Here is a 22,320-nt window from a genome sequence, read left to right as displayed (position 1 = left end):
AAAAACTCGGGATCCCGTCCGCTCTCCCGTAGATAAACTACCAATCGCCTGACTAGTAGCTGGGTCGGTGACGACCAGCGAATCCCAGGTGTTGTATGTCCTCTTTTTCTTTTCTTATTTTTTATTTATTAATATTTTCTTCTTCTTTTTTTTTTTTTTTCGATCAACTTGTGTTCTGGATATATCTTGGTGAGAAACAAGTATGCGGATGGCCGAGGGACATTCCATCCCTTCGAAAATGAAGATACTGTCCTTGAAGTGACAGAGCGCATCGAGGTGGAGATGCAATGGCAAACTCAGACGTCTCGTCATATCTTCAAATAATCTGCTTTGCGCACGCCAAAGTAGAGATTGTGCCGTACCGATAATTCGATCAAGGGTTCAGGGCTTCAGAGAACTGTACGTGCATTTGCTGCAGGTTGTCATTCAGCAGGCAGATTTTTGGCAAAACGTAAAATCGATGTGCAACCAGGCAGTTTAGAATAGGTAGTTGAAACGGCCGGGGACGGAACTATCAACGTCAGTTGACTGCGAATTCTCTAGTGCTAGAAGACTGACAGTTGGTGGATGAGCCTCGATTGTTGCCGTTCTCTGCGACACCGGATTGATGAAAATTTGGAACTGTCTGCTTCTGAATCTCGAACAAAGGGGTATTTTCTTTGCTCTTAACGTGCAATTAGATATTCGCCCACGTATACCTACATGGTATCTCAGCTTTTTGCACAATACTGCACTGCAGTGTCGAGCATCGAGGTGGTAATCAAGTGGCAAGAAAGCAGGCTTCTGTTGTATCTCAAACATTTCCATTCTTGACAAACGTCTACATAGAAAGTCTTTGCCCTGTTTTTGTCAAGAAATCACAGAACATAAAGTCTTGACATACTCACACAATGTTGAATATCATTTTCCCCAACTCAGCTGGCCCCAAAGAGAAGTTTTACGGGTACATTGCTGCATTTTGGGTTGCAGAGCGAAAAGGCTAGAGAGACATCGATGTCAAGCGATAAACGATCGACTAGTGTATGTAGCCCAAGAAGAATTCCCGATTAGGCGAAATTTTCGGATCTGGATAACGAGCCCTGGTTCTTAAGAGGCAGCACAATATCATCACGTCATTCCAGCTTAATATCCACTCAACTTCCACACGCCTTCCCATTGACACAAACCATCGAAAATTTGCAGAATGTTCATTGATTGAGCGTTTCGTCCCGTCCCTTTTTCGATCTCCAATCCTCCAATCGCTGAACGCTACCTCCCCCTCCCCTCCACTCTCGCCCCTCGGCCCCTCCTCTCCGGCAGTCACTCCTACCTACCTCGGGGTTACCGCCGGCGATAAGATTCCCCGCGCGAACATGCACAACGCACCACAAAGCACCAGGCTTCTTCGGCAGCCAAGTACAGACCGTTAGTGAGAGCCGCAGGGCGACTGAGCCAGAGGCGAGGCACATGACTGACACTGGCACCCCTTCGCCGACTCAGACAGCAGACACCAACGTTTGATATTTCCTATTCCCGCACCGCTTTTACATACAATACCAACAATCCATCGACTCTTTTTCTCTTCGGGATGGATGAGGTGGCGGCGATACCTACCTACCGTCTTCTTCTCCTATCTGTCTATATATCCTCTCGGATCCCGTTAGCCATCATCAACCGGTACCATGAGATATGCATCACACAATGTGTTAGCGAATTGCGTGTTTGCTTTTAGAATCAACGATTTTGGACGGCATAAAAAAAGCCGATTACGGATGTTGCTCTCTTCTCCTCGCCTTCTGCAATTCCATGGTCGGTTCTGGGAAGTCCCTACCGCTGATCTCTTGCAAGAACCCTTCAGTTGATCGATCACATCAGTCATGGTTGGTATCTGGTATCCGGCCCACCCGTTAGTGCAGTGGTTGGGCCCTTTCTTCCTCCTCTCCTGTCCTCACCATTCTCGGACTTCGTCCTCCTCGATTTTCTTTGTTATTTCTCTCGACCGGCAGACCGGCTACCATTCGTTACTACTATATTTATATCAAAACAGGAGCTAACCAAACAACTACGACCTGAACCGAACTTATCCTTTGGAAGACGCACTCCTGGTAGCATTGTTCCCCAGAATGATTTATTTGTGCGGATTGGTAATTGGTACGTACTAAATAAGTAAAGCGCGGTGTAGGGAACCCAGCGAGGAAACACCGACAAAGGGCCAAAAGGATGGAAACTTGACAGGAGCATTATCAATCAAACATCCATCCTCCGCCGAAAAAATGGGGTCAGTGTCATGGTTAGTCAGGCACACCACCTTCCACATTTTGTGCCATTCCCGTTTGGGATGTTGCGAACGATGAAAAAGGGAAAGACCTAGTGTACACAGTAGAGAGGAATTGCACTGATACTACTCTTTCCTTGATCGTGTCCAAAAGCTTAAACCCGAGGTAGCCATCCCCGACTCCGTCCCCCTCTTCTTTCTGCAAAGAAAAAGCGGTAGTTGGCTGCTGTTTTCTTGTTCTTTTCTTGTTTGTGATTTTTCTTCATTCAGTTCCGTTCCTACCTACGCCTACCTACGTTTCCCATCCTTCAGCAACCTCGAGCCCGCAACCAACTGCCATCTCGGAAAATATTTTCCAGCGATATGTAAAAAAGAAAAAAAAAAAAAAAAAGACGAAATCTTCAATCCTTTACCAACTGCATCAGCGAGGACTAGAACCTGTGGGCCCGACAGCGTTTTGTATCATCCTACTTCAGATAGAAATCCCTAGGATCTTCGAAGAGCTACCCTATAAAGACGACTTAACTTTTGATATAATTTGCAAAAAGAAATCAGCCAACATCAGAACTTGAGAAGCATCGCAACAACGGGCCAAGATCGACCTATTCGACCATTCACGGCCCACCCTACTGCTTTACATCTTCAAGCGACATAGTCCACGTCGACAGGCTGGCCAACACCAGCTAGAAGCACACGATGAACGAACTGGAGAAGGTGGAAAACTACGACGCCACTCACCTCAACTCAAATGCAACTCAGATCAACTCACCGACACATGACGTAGATATCGAAAAGGGTCAGTTTAGCGGTAGCCATGGAGCCAGCGGTTCAACCACGCCTCAGGTTGCCCACTCGGCGACCGGACAGAACGAGAAGGAGAATGATTTCGACTCGGCATCATCATCATCCCAGACAGAAGACGACATTGGTTTCGCGCCCATCTCAACCCACCAAACGCAGCCCCCTCACCAACCCCGACCCATGAGCCGACAAAGTCATAACACCACCTTCAGCCACATTTCTCGCTCGCGCTCCAACAACGGCTTTGGCGTAGACGACTTAGAAGACGAAGCTGAAAAAGAGGAGGAAGGAGCCGACGCGGAAGCAGCAGCAGCCCGCTCAGGGGCCGGCGAGACCATCAAGGACGAAGAAGAGAAGCGCTTCGAGGTCGGCTGGGAAGGAGGCGACGCGGACCCTCTGAACCCGCGAAGCATGCCGACCTGGCGGAAGTGGATCATCATCGCGGTGCTGAGCATCGGCTCCTTCGCCGTGACGCACGCCTCGGCCATCTACACGGCTACGTACACGCAGATGAACGCCGAGTTCCACTGCTCTCGCATAGTAGCGACACTGGGCCTCTCGTTCTTCGTGCTGGGGATTGCGATGGGACCGTTCTGGTCGCCGTTGGCTGAGTTCTACGGACGGAGACCCATCTACATTTGCTCGTTTGCCGGGTTTCTGATCTGGCTGATCCCTAGTGCGGTGGCCAAGAATATCCAGACTATGATCATTGCGAGGTTCTTTCAGGGTCTGGCGGGCAGTGCGTTTCTCAGCGTGTCCGGTGGCACCGTGGGCGACCTGTTCAGTAGGGAGAAGTTCCAGTTGCCCATGGCCATCTTTGCGTTGTCGCCGTTTATTGGACCGGCGACGGGGCCGTTGGTGGGAGGATTGATTAACACCTTCACGACCTGGAGGTGGACGTATTATTTCTTGATCATTTGGGCCGGGGTTTTGCTGGTGTGTGTGATGGTGCTAGTGCCGGAAACATATCGTACGTCTTTTCCATTTCCTTCAAATGAAGTGATTGTCGAAACTTCCAGGCCTCGAACAATCGTTTCTGAGGCGCGTTTTTGGCTTCGCGGTTGGAGCGAGAAAAATAAAAAAAAAGGTCCGCATGACGAAGCCGAAAAGGAATATCAGGCTCTGAGAAAGTAGCCAAGACAAAGAGACTGAAAGAAGGAAAAAGTAAACAAACCCCCTGACTTACATTTTTTACTCACCATATCCCTTTTCTCTACACAGACCCCGTCCTCCTAAAGCGCAAGGCCGTCAACCTCCGGAAAACCACCGGCGACAACCGCTACCACGCCCCCATCGAGCGCACCACCAAGTCCGTCGCCTCCACCCTTGGCAACTCCCTCATGCGACCGTTTCAGCTGCTCCTGCTTGAGCCCATGTGTCTCATCCTGGATGTCTACTCCGCGGTTCTCCTGGGCGTTTTGTATCTCTTCTTCGGTGCCTTCCCCCTCGTCTTCCGCACCAACCACGGCTTCAATCTCTGGCAGGTCGGACTTACCTTCATGGGCCTCGGCGTGTCCATGGTCCTGGCCGGCTGCATCACTCCCGTCTGGACGCGCGTGAGAAATGGCCTGGCCGAGAAGCGATTCAAGAAGACGGGAATCATGAAGGGCGAGCCTGAGGACCAGCTGCCGCCCGTGATTGTGGGTGCCCCGCTCATCACGGGCGGTCTGTTCATGTTCGGGTTTAGTACGTATCCGTGGGTGCATTGGATCGTGCCAATCATTGGGTCGTCGATCTTTGGTCTGGGGTAAGTACATACTTGCTTGTGTTTCCCTTTCTGCTGTGCTTGGCTTGGTTTACCCCGTCATCTACCTCCTCCCTTGCGTAAGCTTTGAGATCAAGAGGGTTAAGGTACAGTAAGAAGGAGGTAGCTTCATTCCTTCTTCCTGGGGAAACCCATATTCCGCTTACTTCGTTGCGTGTTTGAGAGAGAAACAGTGGAGAGGGGGGAAGACGTGGAAGGGTGTGGGGGGCGAGTCCAAGAAACATGGCATGTAGGATGGTGCGTCAACTGACACCCACCCTCAGGCTTCTTTCCCAATGTTCATTGACTAAGCCTGGTTATGGTCCGGGGTAGAAGTGGTTAGGGAGTACGTGGATGGCGTAGTAGCCCTGCTACCAAACCGATTGCCGCAGAAACGGACGGAGAACTTCTCTGACTCTGCCGTTCTATGTTCTGGCTCTTCCCCCCCTCCTCGTCTCTCTGTTTTTGCCTCTCCGTCTTTCTTCCAAGCCCAAATTCTCAGTCATGGCTTGGTCAAAGTTGATGCTCAAAATGGGAAATGGGGATAGCCACTTCCTTACCCTCGTCTCTTCCAGGGCCTGGTTTAAGGCTTGCGCCCTTCTCTCTTTTCTCCATTTCCCACTTGGTTCCTTTCGTCTTCCCTCCCGCCCCCCGTTGTTGTTTATCTCGCGTCTGCAAAGTCCCATGATGCCGTTAATCGGTAACTGACTTGTCTTGCATATAGCATGTCCTTCGCCTTCACCGGTATCTTCACGTTCTTGGTAAGTGGATTACGCTTCCTATTCCAATTCAAAAACAGGCCCGAACCCAAGAAATGCATCTTGTGTGTGTGGGGGGAATATCAAAATGGGGAACAGTGTCAGCCTCATCCATCATGTCGAGTCATGTCAAAACATGATGTTGTGATCACTGCTGAATGGGGTTGTCATTTTGCCTCTCACTTTGACTTTCTCCTCCCGTCACCTCATGTCTGGCCTCTCCTTGCTCACTCGAATGGCCAAGGTGGAAAAAGGTTGTGTGAGTGTCAGTCAAGAGAAGGGAAATAAAAAGAAGGGGTGGGGAGTACAAAACGACAACTATCCTGCCGTGTTCGCACACCATACACGCAGAGATATGGAGAGCCATTAGAGGCATCTGATTGGGCAGAAAGCGAAAGCAAAGATTGGACAAAGTTGGCAGTGCTGACAAGAAGGCGTTTCGTATACAGGTTGACGCATACCCGCGATACGCAGCGAGTGCCTTAGCCACGAATGCTCTTGTGCGATGTTCGTTTGCAGGTAAGTCTCGAGTGAAGATGGACCCCGGTGTATGGTGTCGTTTATGCGGCGTTGGGGGTGTCGGTGTGTGTTTTGGTGATACCGGCCCAGCAGCGCTCAGGACATGCATCTGCCGCTCTTCCTTCTAGCTGGATCTTCCGGGTTCAATCCGCTGCGCTCCCTTGTGTTTTGTGCTTTGTTTCTCGACATGGGGTTTTGTGCTGACTTTTTGACACCTGGATGCAGCTGCCTTCCCATTGTTTGGAATACAAATGTACGAGAAGCTGGGCTTCCAGTGGGCCACGGCCCTCCTCGCCTTCCTTACCCTGGCGATGCTGCCTTTCCCGTACCTCTTCTTCGTGTTTGGCAAGAGAATACGGGCCAGAAGCAAATTTGCGACCCGCTCGTAAGATGAGCGGGGAGCAAAACGCATAGGGTTGAGAGTTGCGAGTGGCTGAATAAACACCCACCGAAAATGTTTCTTCTTTCTTTTCTTCCTTCAGAGACACCTTCGACCGGCATATGGGACCTTCCGTCCCTCCCGCACCAAGACAAGTTATGATTGCAACAAGCAGGAGGAAATAAGCAAGGAGTGCCATGTGTCGCTGTCTAAGGCAGTGAATGGTTGGCACATAGAGCACCACAACGACGCAGCAAAGCATATTACAAGCATAATCTGCATGTCGTCTGAGATATTGGTATATAATAGGAATGGTAATGAGATGGACGGTGAAATGATGCCAAGACGGAATGGTAAAGACGATAGATAAGCAAAAAGCGATGATCATTCAGGGCTGTTGCCTGGAAAATTGCATGCTGCGTGCCCGCAACCCTTTGAAGTGTTGTGAATGACTCAACTAGATCATGATAGAATGGCAAAGAGGCGAAGATTACCTCTCCACTTTGGAGAAAAGGGGGTGGCATCATGATCTGATAACCATGAATGTGCAATGATCGTCTTCCTTACTTGTTTTTGTTGTAAGTATGGGGTCAACTGTTCCAGTCTCGCCAGTCATGACCTACTGATACGTGTCGTTTTGAGGTATGGTACAGAATGGAAGATCGGGAGGTGCCTGTGTAATAAGATTATTGTAGCCATTCGGCAGATTCTGACAACAGACTCGCAAGAGCATGACCAAGGTGTGTACGGCGGCTTCAACATGGCCATGGTCAAGGAGACCGGGACCGAGGCCGAAGATCTGAGGTTGCATTGATGCCCAACATCGGTCTGCCTTGGACGGTGAGAAGGGGGTCCATGTAGGTACCCATTACGGCCCGCATGTCTACAGAGTCAGTTGAAGATATTGAAGGGCATGTCGTAGACGGCGATTGCCGAAAGGGAGGGCTTGAAGCTGTGTCATGTACGATCTGCAGGAGGCTGCTTCGGGTAATAAGAATGCCGGGCGCTTTCATCCGCTGATGCACCCTTCAACAACGTGACCACCCACTATTACGGCAAAAATAATGTCCCATCTCGAGTGAAAGTTGAATGGAGTGGATGACAAGGGACTAGGTTGATCAGGATGTGACCTTTTGCCCGGAAACCCGTGTGTAGTGGTACTATCATATCCATAGGCAATGGTGGTTTTTTTTTTTTTTTTTTTTTTTTTTTTTTTTTTAAACATGATCCTCACCGATAGATCGACGTGCTTGGTATAGCGAACTGCACCCCTAAGCTTGTGTCTTTGCTACACACTCCCTTTACTCTCCTGCCATTGGCCTCGTTCACCCTGTAGTGACGACTGCGGTGATGGCCTGTCTAGGCGGCTGTCGTCACGCTCGATTGTGAGACCTAGCGGCTGTGTTGTGAACTGGAGGTTGCCACTGCCTAGGCGATGCAAGAGAGAGTCCGCCATGAGCAAGATGAGGTGTAAATAGTGTTACATGGCGGTTTTAGTTCGTCTCATCGAGGGTTTCCATTGCACAAAAGCCTAAGGGGTGAGCAAGCAGCGGTCAACCAGTCGTGGTGACTACAGCCCTGTCGTCCTAGACTCATGTGGTGCGTGTACGGAAAACGACAGAATGCCTGCTAGACCAGGGGCAAGTGTTGGGTGTGCACGAGAGGCAGGTAGATACTTGGATGGTGTCGCTACAGCGGCATCAACAAGACCAGACGCAACACCAAGGCGGGTTACCCAAGCATGTAGGAAGACGAACGGAGGCACGGTGGACCTCAGTTCTAACCAACCTTCCACACCGATCAGCGATTTTTGGACTGCACAACAGGCGCCACGGCTAGGCTGATTGCGGATAAACATGAAGATATTGTCTCGGACACCGCAAAGTCCACCGGACAAGGACTAGTCTGGTTGAACGGGTCGACGCAATCCGCGCGAACCGCTGGGAATACTGCTGAATGGTGCGTCTCAGGTTCGACAAAGTGCTAGGGTTCGTCCACGGAGATAGCTCCCAGTTCATGCTGGGCAAGGCGAGATGAGATGAAGTCGGCGAGGTAAACAAGGTCTGAGGCAACTGAAGGGAATGATGGGGATTGTTTGGTGCAGACGTTCCGTATACAGGTACTGGGTGTGAGTGTCCGAGGTTTGGTGGTGACGGTAGTGGTGGTGTTTTCCAAAAACACACGTTTGGTTTTCAGGTCGTATGAACTGGACCGTATAGGCATGCGGGCGTGGCCTGCGTACTGTACTGTGTCGTATCGAGCAGCCAATGTTGGCAGGGGGTTGTTGGACGTTCAGCCTCAATGACTTTGTCTAGACTGACGTGAGTGGATGCCAAGGCCTGAGCGAGTGTTCCTGACGATGCATCGAGTGAGTTCTCATGAAATCCTGGAGCCGATCAAGGCGGATCATGCCAGCTGATCTCGGGGCGCCACATGGTCATGGACAATCGTGGTTCGTCAATCGCCGCCGTCTGGGGCCCTGGCCGTTCCTGGCTCAACTGAACCATCTGCCCACCAGACGGGCCCATGGATGCATCCCGCCCTTCCATTCCGTCCTGTCACTACCAAGATGCGCCGCCAACCGCTGGGCATCGTGGCCGTTGTCGAGATTGCGGTATCGATAGAGGCAAGGAGAAATTTGGGGAAAGAAAAAAGAAATAGAAAAAAAAAGAAGAAGAGATTGACCTGGAACAATTCCAAGGCAAGTGTCAAGCTGGAAGCCAGGTTGAAGGTGGCCCCAATTGGGGCAATGCGCCGTTTACCGTCGCGCTGTAATGTATACCTACCTACTTACCTCTGTTGTTTGCATGTTTGGATTCAGTTCAATACCTATGTACACTACTATGGACGTACACAGTAGGCTCGTTTCCCTTGTGTTCCCTTCCTTGTACTCCTCCCGTCTGATAAGATAGCGGGAACCTTTGGCCAAGTGAACTGGAAGGAATGGAACGAACTTTCAGCGGTGGACGGGATGGGCCAGCGACTGACAGACGGAAGTCGGGATTCGGGAGACGGGAAGGAGGGGAACAGGAACAGAGATTCCACTTTGCGGCCCGCGCGCTTCCTTCCTTTGGTGCATAAGCCATTGTAACGTTGGCAGCGTCATTATTTCCATCATTATTATTGCATACGTACTGCTATGCCAGTGGATCCAAGTGGACTCAACTGAAGAGATGTACGGTACATAGTGTAGTGTACATCAAAACTCGTGCTTCTGCAAATAATTCCGGCAGCCCAAAATCTCTGCACAAGGGGGGGTTTTTGCAAGAGTGAGTAACACAAGGTCAGCTACTGGAGGGATCACGGGCAGTCAAGATCCTTTACAAAAGCAGGGGTTCTTAGGTACTGTACAGGTACCAACAGAAACCGAGAAAAGGGCAAGTACCTACCCTACCTTACACTACATCTACTACAGTTCACAGTCCACGGATGCTGTCTGAGATTTGGTCTTTCCAATGTTGTGAGCGAGAGATCTAGGTGGGATTGGGTTGGATATCAAATCCCCGCTGAAAAGTGACGGTACCTGAGCAGAGGTGCGGATCAACTCACCTACTGATGGACGCCTGCACAGTCAGTCATCTTCAATCAGCCCAATGCCCTGCACGCAGGCAGCATGGGCCAGGGACAGTGGGACCAGCAGACTTGTTGACTGTGGAGCCTGGAGATGCAGAGAGCCGGGACTCTGCACTGCAGTCTGCACTCAGTGACGACCAGACGGCTTTGATGGATTTGTCAACGCACGGACCACCCGTCCCTACTACGCAGTACACTACTACTGTACTCTGCAGTAGGTTGAATAGGTTGGCTGCAGCGACTGGACATCCACATGCAAATGGTGCGGAGGGTGTGAATGACTCGGGTCGGGTATTGTTTCGTGTACCGAGTACATGGATCAAGGGTGACATTTTCCTGTCCGGCCAAGTACGGGCTACAAGCCCAGCCGTCTGGATGTACCGAGCCCACCGACACTTGCACGCGAGCAACTCAAGTCTCCATGTTCTGTTCTCTTTTCTTTGACACTGACCGAGTGACTTCCTGACACTATCTCCCGTTGCCCGCGCTGAGGTTCCTGCCCGCCAATTCAAGATTTTGCAGTGCGAGACAGCGACTGCGAGTAAGTTGATCGTCCCTTCCTTCCCCTTGCGCCGCCCTCGCTCGTTGGCGGCACAACAAAGGGCCTCGGTTTTGCTTCTTGCCCGCCCGCCTAGCAAAAACCCCGCAGCAGCAACTGCACTGATACTGGACAGTACAGTAGTTGACTTTTGTTCCTGGTTCAAGTTGCCCGACTGCCCGCGCCCCTCCTTCAAGGCTGCAGTGGCCTGCGCGCGCGCTGGTTGAGGTGTGGTCGACCCCCTTGTCCGTCTCGTCGCAATCGCAGTCGCATGGAGTCATCGTCGTCGGTCGTCCGACAATCCTTGAAGCACTGCACCGCAAAAACTCGGCGCACCTCATTGGATCTCCAATCGAATATCCTTCGACCTCACTTCCCAGACAACCGCAACGCCACAAACCACACCCCCCAGTGCCATGTCAAAACATAGACTCGGGAATGGCACCAGCACAATACCACCACTACCACCACTGCCGCTATCTCTACGCCCTCTAGTATCTTTGCCGACGCATATTACTTCTTCGACAACGACAACTGAGACTAGCCGCCACTATTCCTGTCATTGGCGCCAGAGACATCAAGGACAGCCATCAGAGACATCAGGGACACCCTGCCACACCGAACCATCCTCGACACCGCACTCGTCGCCGGAGCCGTTGTCGTTTCCGTCACCATCTACAACACCACTCGTCGCCCGCCCATGCCACACCACCAATCCTTAGTTCAGCGCACTGCTTCTCTCACCTTGCCGCTAGACTTCTCGTGCTGCAATTCAAGCCGTTAACGGTCCGCTCACGGTCGACCACAAAGTGGACACGGGAGTGCCACGCGCAATAGTTTGTTACCAGGGCGGAAATTGCGAAACCAGACGCGCTACAACACCATACCGGTGTCGACACTGTAATTGCTGGGACTAGGTTGATTTTGGTTTGCAAAGTGCGAATCCTCAAGGGGAACCGACAAGAGACGGACAGTTAGGAGCTTCGGAGCCGACACCATACATCTTGCCCTGGAAACTACCGACATAACGCATATACCAACCCAAGTACTTCACACCCACGTACAGGCGCTTATACGCCACCACGTTGGAGTCTGGAGGGCCCTGGACGCAGTTCTAGGTCAGCCCCGATTCACGTCAAGGCCCAGTTTACCTTGGTCTGGCTACCACTTACACGCATCTTCTAGTTCTCTCTCGGACCGTCATTGAGAGGGCTGCTGTTAGACGGCGCCAAGTGCATACAAGCATAAAAGAACGGGTAGCTGCAGCGGGATACAGTTGACTACCCTTGTCTTACCATCGCCATCGCAACTTCGGCTCCTCAACCTCCAAGGGAATCACAACCGCCCCGTCAGAAAGAAGGGTGCTTTATCCGCTGCCGCGTGACTGCCACCAGGAGGACGAGAGGGGATTAGTGTGGGGAGGAGGAAGGAGACAGTCCTGCGAGACACTCCACCGTGTATAGTCGACGAGGTACCTGGCCAACTCGCCCAGCCTGTTGCACAGAGAAACGCCTCTCTAGAGCCGGCTCAGAGCCCATTGGCCGTTCTGCTGGAGCGGACAGCAAGTCCAGTGAGAATACGAGACGACGTGCTGGTCATTGTGTATCAGGCCTCGTCAGCTGGAGGGCAGTCATTTGTCGGCGAGTCCATCGTCAACACGTCCCAGACTATATTGCGGAAGCCCACAGTCCCGGCACAGTATCAAAGAGACAAGAGCCTTGGATGCCATATCTGGTCTCGCACGCATTGTGTTCCGTTATCCCCCGCCTCGCCGCCGCCCACCACTGCCGCTCATCACCATCTTCACTACTACCCTGCTTAATTGAGGCGCCGTTGATTTTGCCACACGTACATCGCCCACCGCCAAATCATCAGCTCGTCAGGCGCTCCATCCTGGTAGACCAAGCGCCCCAGACTGCGCCAATCACCCTCTTCAGAAAAGGTGCCACCACCGTGGGATTGCTGCAGGAGAGCTTTGGGTCTCTTGAAGCTTGTTCCCTCTCTCTGACCCCCATATCGGACCTGATACGTCTCTGCTAGCCTGGTCCCTACCTGCTTCAGAGCTCCCGCGTCCTTGCCTGCCAGATTGCCTGCCTCTCTGCCTGCCCTGTCTCGTCTCGCAATCTAGTTGGCTGCTTTGGGCGTCTCCTGGCACATTCTGCACTACCCTGCCACCACTCTCTGTCTTGACTCCAAGACCCTGTCTGTATATATAGAGCTAAGGCACGATGCCGGACGACGTTGGACCCGCCGAGGCAGAGGTCTCGGGTGCTGTGTCTGAGAGCGACAACGAGTACGACGAAACCGAGGTCACTACCAAGGACGACGACGACGAAAAGATGGCCGAACGATCCGTTGCTTCCGAAGGTGTCGAAACCAACGGTGACCAGAAGAAGAAGTATGACCCCAAGGATCCCTTGCGGCCCAGGAGGAAAAAAGCCCGGAGAGCCTGCTATGCGTGTCAGAGAGCCCATTTGACCTGCGGTAAGTTTTTACTTTTGCTCACTTCAGTCCACTGTTTCCCCAAGTTAGCTTTCCTTGCCATAAACGGATACGGCACGGAAGGAAACTACCATCACCTCGATTCTCCGTCCCCTTTCGCATGTCACGAAAAAGAAAAAAAAAAAAAAAAAAAAAAAAAAAAAACCCCACGATGATGCTAATGTTGACTTTGGTTTAGGTGACGAACGACCATGCCAACGGTGCATCAAACGTGGATTAGCTGAAGCTTGCCAGGACGGTGTCCGGAAGAAGGCAAAGTATCTCCACGATGCTCCCCCGGAAGCCTTACGCCCCGTACTTGGACCCAACTACAATCCTGCTGCCGCTGTATCTGTCCGGAATGGCCATCGGCATCCTTCTAACGCTGGGTCGGATGCTGGATCTTCTATTGGTACCTTCTACTCGCAGTCGACTCAGTATCCAGTCTTCTCGTCTGCAGCAACACAATTAGGATCAATACCGGAGAACTTGCCCTTCCCCCAGCAATCTCCCGTATCGCCAACTTTCCAGCCCTCTAGCAACCCTCAGCTCGGTTCTATTGGGGTCAGTTCAGTTTCCAGCCCTATGAATAGCTTCCCTCCAGCGCTATTTGACCCGAGTAATCCTGCCATTTTCAACTTCAATTTGGAGGGACTCAACTTTGGAAGCCAGTACGGCGCCATGGAGTTTGGTATGCTGGGCCACATGTCCTCGGGCGCTGCTGAGACTCCTCCGCGGGATCCGTCCATGGCACAGCAGGGCACTAGTGATGTCGGATTCAACCCCTCTGGAGTCTTTGGAAACGGTCTGAACCAGTTCGAAAAGGTTTATGACAATAACACCGGTTTGATAAGCGACTTCCTGACTCTGGATGCCCATTCCAATGGCTTGTACTCCCAAGGAAACCTCCAACATGGTCTACCGCATGCCTATGCTATCCCCGCTGGTCCCACTAGTCTGCAAAGCCCTAGTACCGAGAACAACAGTCCGCAACCGACAGGATTTGGTTTTGAGTCTCCCACCGCCACCAACTACACGGGGGTTCCAGGTGCTGCAGGAAACCAGCCGGGCTCCCAGCAGCCACGGGCGCAGAAACCAAAGACGCCGGCCTTGGGGAAGCTCGGGCCACAGTCAGTTCTGGGTAAGAGGCAGCGAGATCCATCATCTATCTACGAGGCAGTCAAGGAACCATTCCAATATGTGGCTAGTTTCCACAAGCTCATCAGTCTACTTCAGAACCGATTTTCGGGCGCGAGCACGATCAGCATCGTAAGGTCACTAGCCAGCATTCGCCCATCTTTCATGTCATGTATGAAAACGCTCAACAGGGCCGACCTCATCTTCATGGAGAAAAGCTTCCAGCGTGCCCTTTTCGAGCATGAGGAGTTCATGCACCAATCGCCAAGCCCGGCCATCGCTTGCCGTCGAACCGGCGAAATAGCCGCCGTTAACAAGGAGTTCACGGCGCTAACAGGGTGGACAAAGGATGTGCTTCTTGGGAAGACGCTAAATCTCAATGCGAATATGGGTGGCACTAACTCGGATACTCTTTCCATCAGCAGCAAAGGAGGCAGAGGAGGCATTGTGGGAACAACACCCAGGCTAAAACCTTTGCATCCAGAACAGGGCACGAACGCCGACAGTCAGCAACAGCAATCGCAGCAACACAAGGAACAACCACAACCGGTATTCCTTGCGGAGCTCATGGACGAAGCGAGCGTGACGCAGTTCTACGAAGATTACGCCCAGCTAGCGTTTACACACAGCCGAGGTACAGTGGTGAGAAAATGCCGACTTCTCAAGTACCGCACCCAAGAGAACATGGACGCCGCCGCCGCCGCGGCTGCTGCTGCTTCTGCTCCCACAGCTTCAGGGGGTAGTGGTAGCAGTAACGGCACCGTTGTCAATGGAGGGCCAGATAGCAGCCCAGCCGGAAAGACAGAGAAAGAACGACCGACGGGCGTGAATGTTGCCAGCAATAGTATCTTGAGCAACAGGGTCGCCAAGATCGACGGAGAACACGGTATCTCGAAACTGGAAAGAGATGGTAAGCTAGAATGCAGCTATACGTGGACCATCAAGCGGGATGTGTTTGATATACCCATGATTATCATGATCAACGTAAGTGGTGTCTGACGGGCCTTTTCTCTTTTCGCCCTTTTCTTCTTTGTTTTTTCCATCCCAATTCGCTTTCCCTCCGTATCGGTTCGGGGCACTTCTCCCGTTTCACTACTACATGCCCCCGTTTGGTCCTTCCCTCCCCATCATTCAAACACATGCGCTCCTTCTTTCTGTATTTTTCACATCCTGCCCTGGCCCGCTCTTCTCATTGAAGCCCTACTACCAAGAGTCCAAAAACCTTCCCCCCCCCCAAAAAATACTTTACACGAAGCTAACCGACATTACAGTTTCTCCCGTGTTACTATCGTAGCCATAACCAGCTAGCTGTATGATTAGAACCAGTACTGCTGTCTAGAACAAACAAGACATTCATTGAGAGAGGGGGGTGGTCGATAATATGTGGTCATGCGTATATTGGCACTAGTGGATATCTAGTGTAAGTGCCTTATGTGGAGGAGTCAGTTATGTTGTCCTTTTCTTTTCCGTTCGTTATGCGGAATGTTTGCGTTGGGCAAGTGCGAGACAGGGAGACAGGGAGACAAGGAGACACAAGAAAAGGTGCAGGCGGAGAAGAAGGAGTGCATACCGGACATTCTCATTGAACAGTAGGGAGCAAAGGTGCATAAAAGTTTTGGTATTTGATTTGACCATTGGGAATGTAGGTTTCCAGAATAACGGAATAGGGAAAGCTCGAATGGGTTTGGTAACCAAATCATGGGTTGGCGTTTTGCTTTGGATATTCATTACTGCCTTTTTCTGTACATTTTTCTTTTTTTCTTCGACTGCTTCGCTGGGTTCATCGCGAAACCATCTTATCTCTTCCTATGACTGATACCTTCATCACAAACAGCAATCAAGTTCCATTGTTGTCAATGTCCGTCGTTATTGTTCTCGGTAAGAGACATCGCATATCTGACTGTCTACAGTATCGTGCATGAAATTGAAATAAGGTCTGACGAAAAACGAAGAGGAGAAAAAAAAAGAAAAGGAAAAAAAAAAAAAAAAAAAAAAAACCCTTAAAAAACCTTAAAAACCCACAACACCTAGGATTCGTTGGTCGTCAACCGACGTAACTACTAGTCGAGTAATTGGTAACCTAGGGAACAGCGGACGGAATCCCCAGTTTTCTACCATCTATGGTTGCATGTACTTGCTGTGGTCGCAAATTGTTTTGATCAAGAGATACGAAATACTTGAAGGTCACGCCGTAAACACGTTTGCAAGTAGTCACCACCACCACCACCACCACCGCATCACCATTGTCAAAGCCACCTATGACATGATTTTGCACAACAAATATTCTCTGGATTTACTTCTGTTTTTAGTTTTCTAGGGTGTTGAATCTGTTGATCTGATACCATTCCTGTATCTCGTGTGTTTGATGTGGCGCACTCAATGCCTTCTTCTGCTCCTGTCTGTCTGTCTGTCTGTCTGTCATAATCAACTACCTGCTTGTTTTCATTACCTACCCCCCTGGCTGCTGTTTCCTGCCCTGGATTTCACCAAACAGAATATCAATGACTTCGTCTAAAAAGGTGAACGCCAAATGCGCACTGCACAAGGATACCAAGTTAGCTCATGAACTTGATCCGTCAAACAGACTGATGGTTAGGCAGGGACAATAGGCACCTACTTCAGCCGCTCATTATTAAACGTTGCAAAGATCCGCCTACTCGCCGCCTGCGCATTGAGCCGTCCCACCACACTAGCCGCCAAATCCGGTACCAGCGTAGCGAGCATCAGACTCGCCTCCGTCTTGGTCCTGGCTTTTTCCTGCGCTGTCCGCGGCGGTTTGTTACTAGCCAGCTCGCCGCTAGGCCACATGCCATCTTTGACGAGGTTGATGTACCGTAGCAGCGCGTCCTCAGCCACTAGCATCCTGACGTTGTCGCGCAGCTTGCGCTCAATCGTGCCGCCCAGGAGCTGATGCAGCACCACGACGACGGCGCGGCCGCGAAGCCAATTGTTGCCGCGGTTTAGTTCGAAAACTTCGAGGAAGATGTCGCAAATGGGCTTGACGAAGGGCTCAAGCTCCTTGTCGTTGGTGAGCTCGAACGCGTTCAGCTCCGCCTCGGCCTCGGCGGCCGTGACTACGTCGTCGCCCCCGGCTCCAGCTGCGCTGGCGGCCGCCAGCTGTTGGTTGGTGGCTGCGGCCAGGAGGTTCTGGCCGGCTAGCGAGAGCTGGTCGAGCACGGGGATGTTCCCGAGGATGTCCTCCATGCCGTCAGCGACCGAGTCGTAGAGGCGAGTCATCATGTCTTTTTTGCTGTCTTCTAGTGAAGAGGTTTGGCCATGGGTGGCTGTGGTGGGCGTGATGGTGCTTTGGGAGAGAAATGTGCGGAGTTCCCGGCTGTGGCAGACGTCGGGAAGGAGGAGGAGTTGGTTGAGATACTTTTCGAGTGCGACGCGGCGCTTCTGCAGAAAGTCGTTTTGTAGCTTCATCACCATGCGCCGCCGAGGAAAGTCCAGGTTGCGGACGGACGAATACTGCGACCGCAGCTTTTGGTGGAGCTCGAGAAACTCGCTGTAACGGCGGGTGACGGTCCATGTCGCTGCCGGCATTTTCTCTCCAGCATTCCGCAGCACCTCGATGGCGTACATAGCGAACTCTTTCCCATCCTCTTCTCGGCCGACATGGATATTCTTGATCTTGATCGTGGACCGACCATAGAGACTGTTATCACTCTCCTGAATGACATATTGTTGTCGTTGCAACTCCTTCCTTCGGATTTCTCTTTGTAAGCTTGCTTTCGACTTTCGAAGGATCCTTAGCTCGGCGGTGTTATTTGTCAGTTCGGCTTTCTTCAGAAGAGAATCCACGACAGCATCCTGAGCAACCAGGCGATCAATATCATTGCTGAGGACGGTGATTGCCTCCGCTAGCCCAAGATCGCCAGGCGCTGCTTCGTGAACTTCATCAATCTCGTCATCATCCTTGTTCTCATCAGAATACTCATGCTCATCCGACAGAAATCTGTTCTCGTCTGCAAACAGATCGTCGTCGATAAAGACGCCTATACGAGACGCAGCGCTCACAAGACCCAGGGATGCCAAACTGGGCTTCTCCGGCTCTTTCGCTGTCATCGGTCTCGGCATGTCAGCAGAACCTCTACTGGGCCGCCCCAAATCAACGGAGCCATGGTTCGAACGTGGTGTAGCAGACATTGCTCTTAGAGGCCCGGACTTCAACGGAGACGAAAAAAGACTTGAGTTGTTCCCGTCGTCACCGAAAAGAGATGCACGCAGATCCTCTGCCGTTGGCGGCTGGCTGTCCTCCATAATATTATTTAGAGCCTGCTCCATCGCTTGAACGACACGAGTATCTGGAACCGGCGGCGCTGGCTCTTGCTCGAGGCTTTGTACCGAATCTGCCAAGCCATCCTCCCCCAGATCATCGTCGTCAAACATAGGTGTGATGGATGAATCATCTTCCATAGATCGACGAGTCCCCATTAGAGCATCTATGCTTTGCGTCCCTGCCCGTATGTCAAGAGATGACCCAGCGCCCCTGTTGCGGGCACCAGGAGGGAGGCGAAGGGCCATGCGTAGTTGCGGATTTGGCTTGGAGGTAAATGAGGATGCCCTGGCTACTGAAGGTCCAGGCGTTGATGATCCAGAGACCGGTGCTACCATGCTCTTTGATGCCTCCTCGGAGGCCAGCGCTTTGTAAAACAAGTCAGACTTCCTGAAGTTTCCAAAATGCTTGGCCTTCATTTCCTCCAGCACAGCGCTTTGAGCGCGCAAAACAGCCCTCCGTGCCTTGTAATATTGTTCAGGCGAGGCCCTTCTTCCTGCTCTCAGAAACTCCTGAATGGTCCGCTTGGACGAGTCCGGTACTTTGAGCTCAGGCCTCGAGAGATATGCAGCCTCAATCTGAGCGAGGTCCAAACGGTCTGAGTCCGTCCAGGGCGGAAGCTGCAGCGGAAGCTGTTCTCCTTCTGGCCCATCGTCCTCCAGCGGATTACGAAACCCATCCACCACAAGCCAAAACTGAACCAAAGGCATAAGACGTTGCCTATCCATGTACTCCATAAAATAGGACAAACTGGAAGGATCACGCAAGACATCCGTCAGGGACGCATTCTCCAGACGAGACACGGTTGGTGTTGGCAAAGCCGTAGTTTGTGGTGGGAGAGCCCGACGATCTCCACCGGCCGCCAGATGATGCACCTTTTGGTCGAGCAGTCTCTTTCCCATCTCAAGACGACGCAAGTAGACCTGGTCGACATTCTCCTGCTGAGAATCTCGCTTGATCTGAATAGCAACTTCGCTCCGGAACCGCCTCGCATCCGAGAGGTTGTTGGTTTTCCGAATGGCGCGGATGAACTTTTCGAACTTCCTCTCATTATCGCCAGGAATCATTCGAGGAAATGCTACAGGTTTGTTGACCCTTGGCGCTGGCGAAGCGTGCTGGTCCAGAGCCGCCCGAAGCTTGCGGACTGTCGAGCGATCCTGAAGCATGCTCCGCCCGTAGTTCTCCATCAGCTGGTTCCAGGTATCGGGATCCGAAAGCATCCGCATGATGGGAAACATGACGGCGCAGGCAGTGATCTCGCGGACAATGGCTGAAACTGCGCCGGAAGCCAACATGCTCTTGGGCAAGATCTTGGGAAGAATCCTCACCATAACCTTGCGGAGGTAGTCTTGCTGAGTGGTCTTGGTGTCGGAAAAGGACAGGGTGGCGGCAGGATGAAGCTTGCCATCTCTGTACTTGGAAGCAATCGCCAGGTCCAGTTCGTCCGTCTCTGTGACTGATCGATTCAGTTTGCGCCCCCTGACCGACTTCTCGGCCTCGTACACATCGCGGAAATGGGCTGTCAGGATGGGCACCAAACGGGTGGTCAGGATGGTAGCGAGGTCGAGCTGCGCAAGGCGGTCCCGGACGGTCAAGATGGCGCCCCGTATTGCCTTGTCTACCTCATCCGTAAAGACAGGGTTCTTGCTGATGCTCGAATACCACACTTGTATGAAATCGCGGATGACGTAGCCCAGAACCTCGTCGAGAGCTGCCGAGACCTTGGGGGACTCGGGGTAGAGCGGTGCTTTGGTGGACGTCTGGCGTGCCCGAAGAGCGGCCACCTCCTTTGACCAAGAGCCTGGGGCAACGAAGGCCGCGCCATGGGGCCGTGGTGGTGGTCGGAGTCGGTGGTGATGCGATCCACGAGAGGTAAGCATGAGCAGGGCAAGCAGGCCGACGAGGGTAACGAGGACGCCGGCGGCAAAGGCATAGTTAGCCCAGCGGATGGCGGGGAACCAATGGACAGCATATCCCCAGGAAATGAAAGCAGCAATTGCAGCAAGGGCTATGTCTCTTCCTTGAAGAACCATTGCCATACTCCAGCGCAGACATTTGGCGCTTGTCGTCGCCGCATGGTTTTATCGCCAGTTCGATGTGGAAGTGGTTCGGTGTGAGGAGTGTCGCGGGTGAGGCAGGCGGGGGGGTTGGGCCATAGACATTCGTGGGCTGTTTAGTACCATACTCTAGACTAGAGCTCTGGCCTCTACTAGACACTAACACTAGCCGGCAAGTCCATTGCCGCCGCCATGCTAAACCGCGTTAGTGAGCCAGTGGTGCGATGCCATATGTCTGACCAAGAGGCCCGCGGGTTCTCCAGGGGTCCAGTCACTGAACGTCCGGTGGGCACCGTTACACCACCGTCGAGTTTCTGTATTTTACGCGCAAAGTTACATGTCATCTTGTCCGTAACCCGGGTGGGGGTCAGTTGGGGTCATTTACTGCAGAGACATGCCGCTTCACCATCACCATATCGTGAACACCGGACATATACCCCAGCATAGGGCGCCATATAGGAAGGCTTCCGCCTCAAGGTACTTGACTCTCGCAGTAACCCAATCAACGCGGGTATCACCAACATTGTGCATTTTGTCCACATCCATAGCCTCCCTTCCATGTCCCAGAACGCGCTCAAGCAGAAACATCCTCGGGCCACTGAGGATCCTCCAGCCTCCTGAAAAGAGCAACATGCTTCTGCCCATTATGCCTGGTCACCTTCTTTCCTTCCTCAGTCTCGTTGCGCATAATCTCGACTAGCGGATCAGCCTCCTGCTCCTCTACCGACACCCTTTCAAAGGCCGGGTGCGCGTTGAAGTGTCCAACCATCCACTCGTGCAGGTCAGGCACATCCGTGATGGTATACACAATGCCGCCGGGGCGCAGCACGTACGCGTACTCTGAGTTGAGCGTCGTGGAAACAATTCTCTGCTTGTGCTTGCGCGCCTTGAAGTGCGGATCCGGGAAGCAGATGAAGATCTTGTTCAGTTGGCCCTTGTTGAAAAAGTTGGGCATAAACTTCATCGTGTTGGCGCGCAGTACGGCAATGTTGCGGTACAGCTTTTGCTCCTCGTTTTGTACACGCAGGGCTTTGATTCTGTCTTCCACAAACTGTGTTACCGAGACACGAATCTCCAGGCCTGAGTTCACACAGTCAGTATCAGATCGACGAAGTGAAGGGTGTCAAACACTCTTACCTAGAACAAGAGTCTCGGGAAGTACGGGAGCCAGAGCTATGAGCAGACCACCAAAACCGCAGCCTATATCTGCAACCTCAACCTGCTTGGTCAACTTCCTGATGGCAGGAGCCGACAACTCTTGACCCGTGGATTCCTCAGACTCAGTTGTCTCGGTCTTTTGCTCAATCGGCTCTTCAACTGCGTAGTGAGGATAGAGAGAAGCCCAATCCATCTGCTCTGGCGTAGGGGGACTAGATGGTCGTTAATTCAAGAGCATGGAAACAATGATCTCTTCACATGGAAGCCATCTTACTAGATCAATGAGTGATCGGAGAAAGGGTTGGCATGAGCCCTCTGACGGTAGAACTTCTTGCGCGGCAGCTCAGTGACTCCATTGGCGCGGAGGGCGGCACGGTAATCCTCGCGCTTTTGACGCTTGTTCTTGGGTTCGGACATGATGGCTGCTGAATTGAATGGTTTTGTGGTCTAAAAAAAACTGAAGTCTGTCGGTTGTTGTGCAGTCAATAAGTCTGTTGGATCCAATAGGGAAACAAGTGAGACTGAGAGCGACTCCGAATCGACTCTCACAAAAGTTTCATCCCCGGTGTAGTGTAGGTAGCGAAGCAAATCTGGAAGCCAAGGTTCCCGTGTTGCTGCAAAAAAATACCCCAAGGGTGTTCC

At 52.1% G+C, this 22,320-nt stretch overlaps 5 protein-coding genes and 1 non-coding gene across 6 annotated transcripts; 4 read left to right on the top strand and 2 right to left on the bottom strand.

Moving 5' to 3' along the window:
* The first annotated feature begins 1 nt into the window (after nucleotide 1).
* NCU15686 lies at nucleotides 2-99 on the top strand. The gene has a single exon (XR_897980.1). It is a non-coding gene; the product is annotated as a 5S ribosomal RNA (ribosomal RNA).
* Nucleotides 100-2,441: 2,342 nt separating this feature from the next.
* Nucleotides 2,442-6,879, top strand: NCU10314 (hypothetical protein). Its single transcript, XM_001728285.2, has 5 exons — nucleotides 2,442-4,025; nucleotides 4,277-4,802; nucleotides 5,524-5,560; nucleotides 6,007-6,076; nucleotides 6,302-6,879. The coding sequence occupies exons 1-5, from the start codon at nucleotides 2,951-2,953 to the stop codon at nucleotides 6,463-6,465; spliced, it is 1,872 nt and encodes a 623-aa protein (XP_001728337.2). The 5' UTR covers nucleotides 2,442-2,950; the 3' UTR covers nucleotides 6,466-6,879.
* A 336-nt stretch (nucleotides 6,880-7,215) lies between these two features.
* On the top strand, nucleotides 7,216-8,760 carry NCU03940 (questionable protein; the record flags this gene model as incomplete). Its single annotated transcript, XM_952486.1, has 5 exons — nucleotides 7,216-7,259; nucleotides 7,819-7,925; nucleotides 8,282-8,414; nucleotides 8,575-8,583; nucleotides 8,652-8,760. The coding sequence occupies 5 exons, from the start codon at nucleotides 7,216-7,218 to the stop codon at nucleotides 8,758-8,760; spliced, it is 402 nt and encodes a 133-aa protein (XP_957579.1).
* A 1,722-nt stretch (nucleotides 8,761-10,482) lies between these two features.
* aod-5 (alternative oxidase-5) lies at nucleotides 10,483-16,094 on the top strand. Its single transcript, XM_952484.3, has 4 exons — nucleotides 10,483-10,569; nucleotides 10,734-13,050; nucleotides 13,247-15,168; nucleotides 15,456-16,094. Exons 2-4 carry the CDS (start codon nucleotides 12,795-12,797, stop codon nucleotides 15,498-15,500), a joined length of 2,223 nt encoding a protein of 740 aa, XP_957577.2. The 5' UTR covers nucleotides 10,483-10,569; nucleotides 10,734-12,794; the 3' UTR covers nucleotides 15,501-16,094.
* A 357-nt stretch (nucleotides 16,095-16,451) lies between these two features.
* On the bottom strand, nucleotides 16,452-20,616 carry NCU03937 (intermediate filament protein). Its single transcript, XM_952483.3, has 2 exons — nucleotides 16,802-20,616; nucleotides 16,452-16,721 (listed from the first exon to the last, which is right to left on the bottom strand). The coding sequence occupies exons 1-2, from the start codon at nucleotides 20,500-20,502 to the stop codon at nucleotides 16,634-16,636; spliced, it is 3,789 nt and encodes a 1,262-aa protein (XP_957576.3). The 5' UTR covers nucleotides 20,503-20,616; the 3' UTR covers nucleotides 16,452-16,633.
* Nucleotides 20,617-20,635: 19 nt separating this feature from the next.
* NCU03936 (tRNA methyltransferase) lies at nucleotides 20,636-22,313 on the bottom strand. The gene is made up of 3 exons (XM_952482.2): nucleotides 21,953-22,313; nucleotides 21,658-21,890; nucleotides 20,636-21,600 (listed from the first exon to the last, which is right to left on the bottom strand). Exons 1-3 carry the CDS (start codon nucleotides 22,093-22,095, stop codon nucleotides 21,095-21,097), a joined length of 882 nt encoding a protein of 293 aa, XP_957575.1. The 5' UTR covers nucleotides 22,096-22,313; the 3' UTR covers nucleotides 20,636-21,094.
* Between the last annotated feature and the right edge of the window lie 7 nt (nucleotides 22,314-22,320).

This window comes from Neurospora crassa, linkage group VI (assembly GCF_000182925.2).
Source record: "Neurospora crassa OR74A linkage group VI, whole genome shotgun sequence".
In the NCBI taxonomy this organism is placed as follows: Eukaryota; Fungi; Ascomycota; class Sordariomycetes; order Sordariales; family Sordariaceae; genus Neurospora; species Neurospora crassa.
This window is presented reverse-complemented; position numbering and strand designations above follow the sequence as displayed.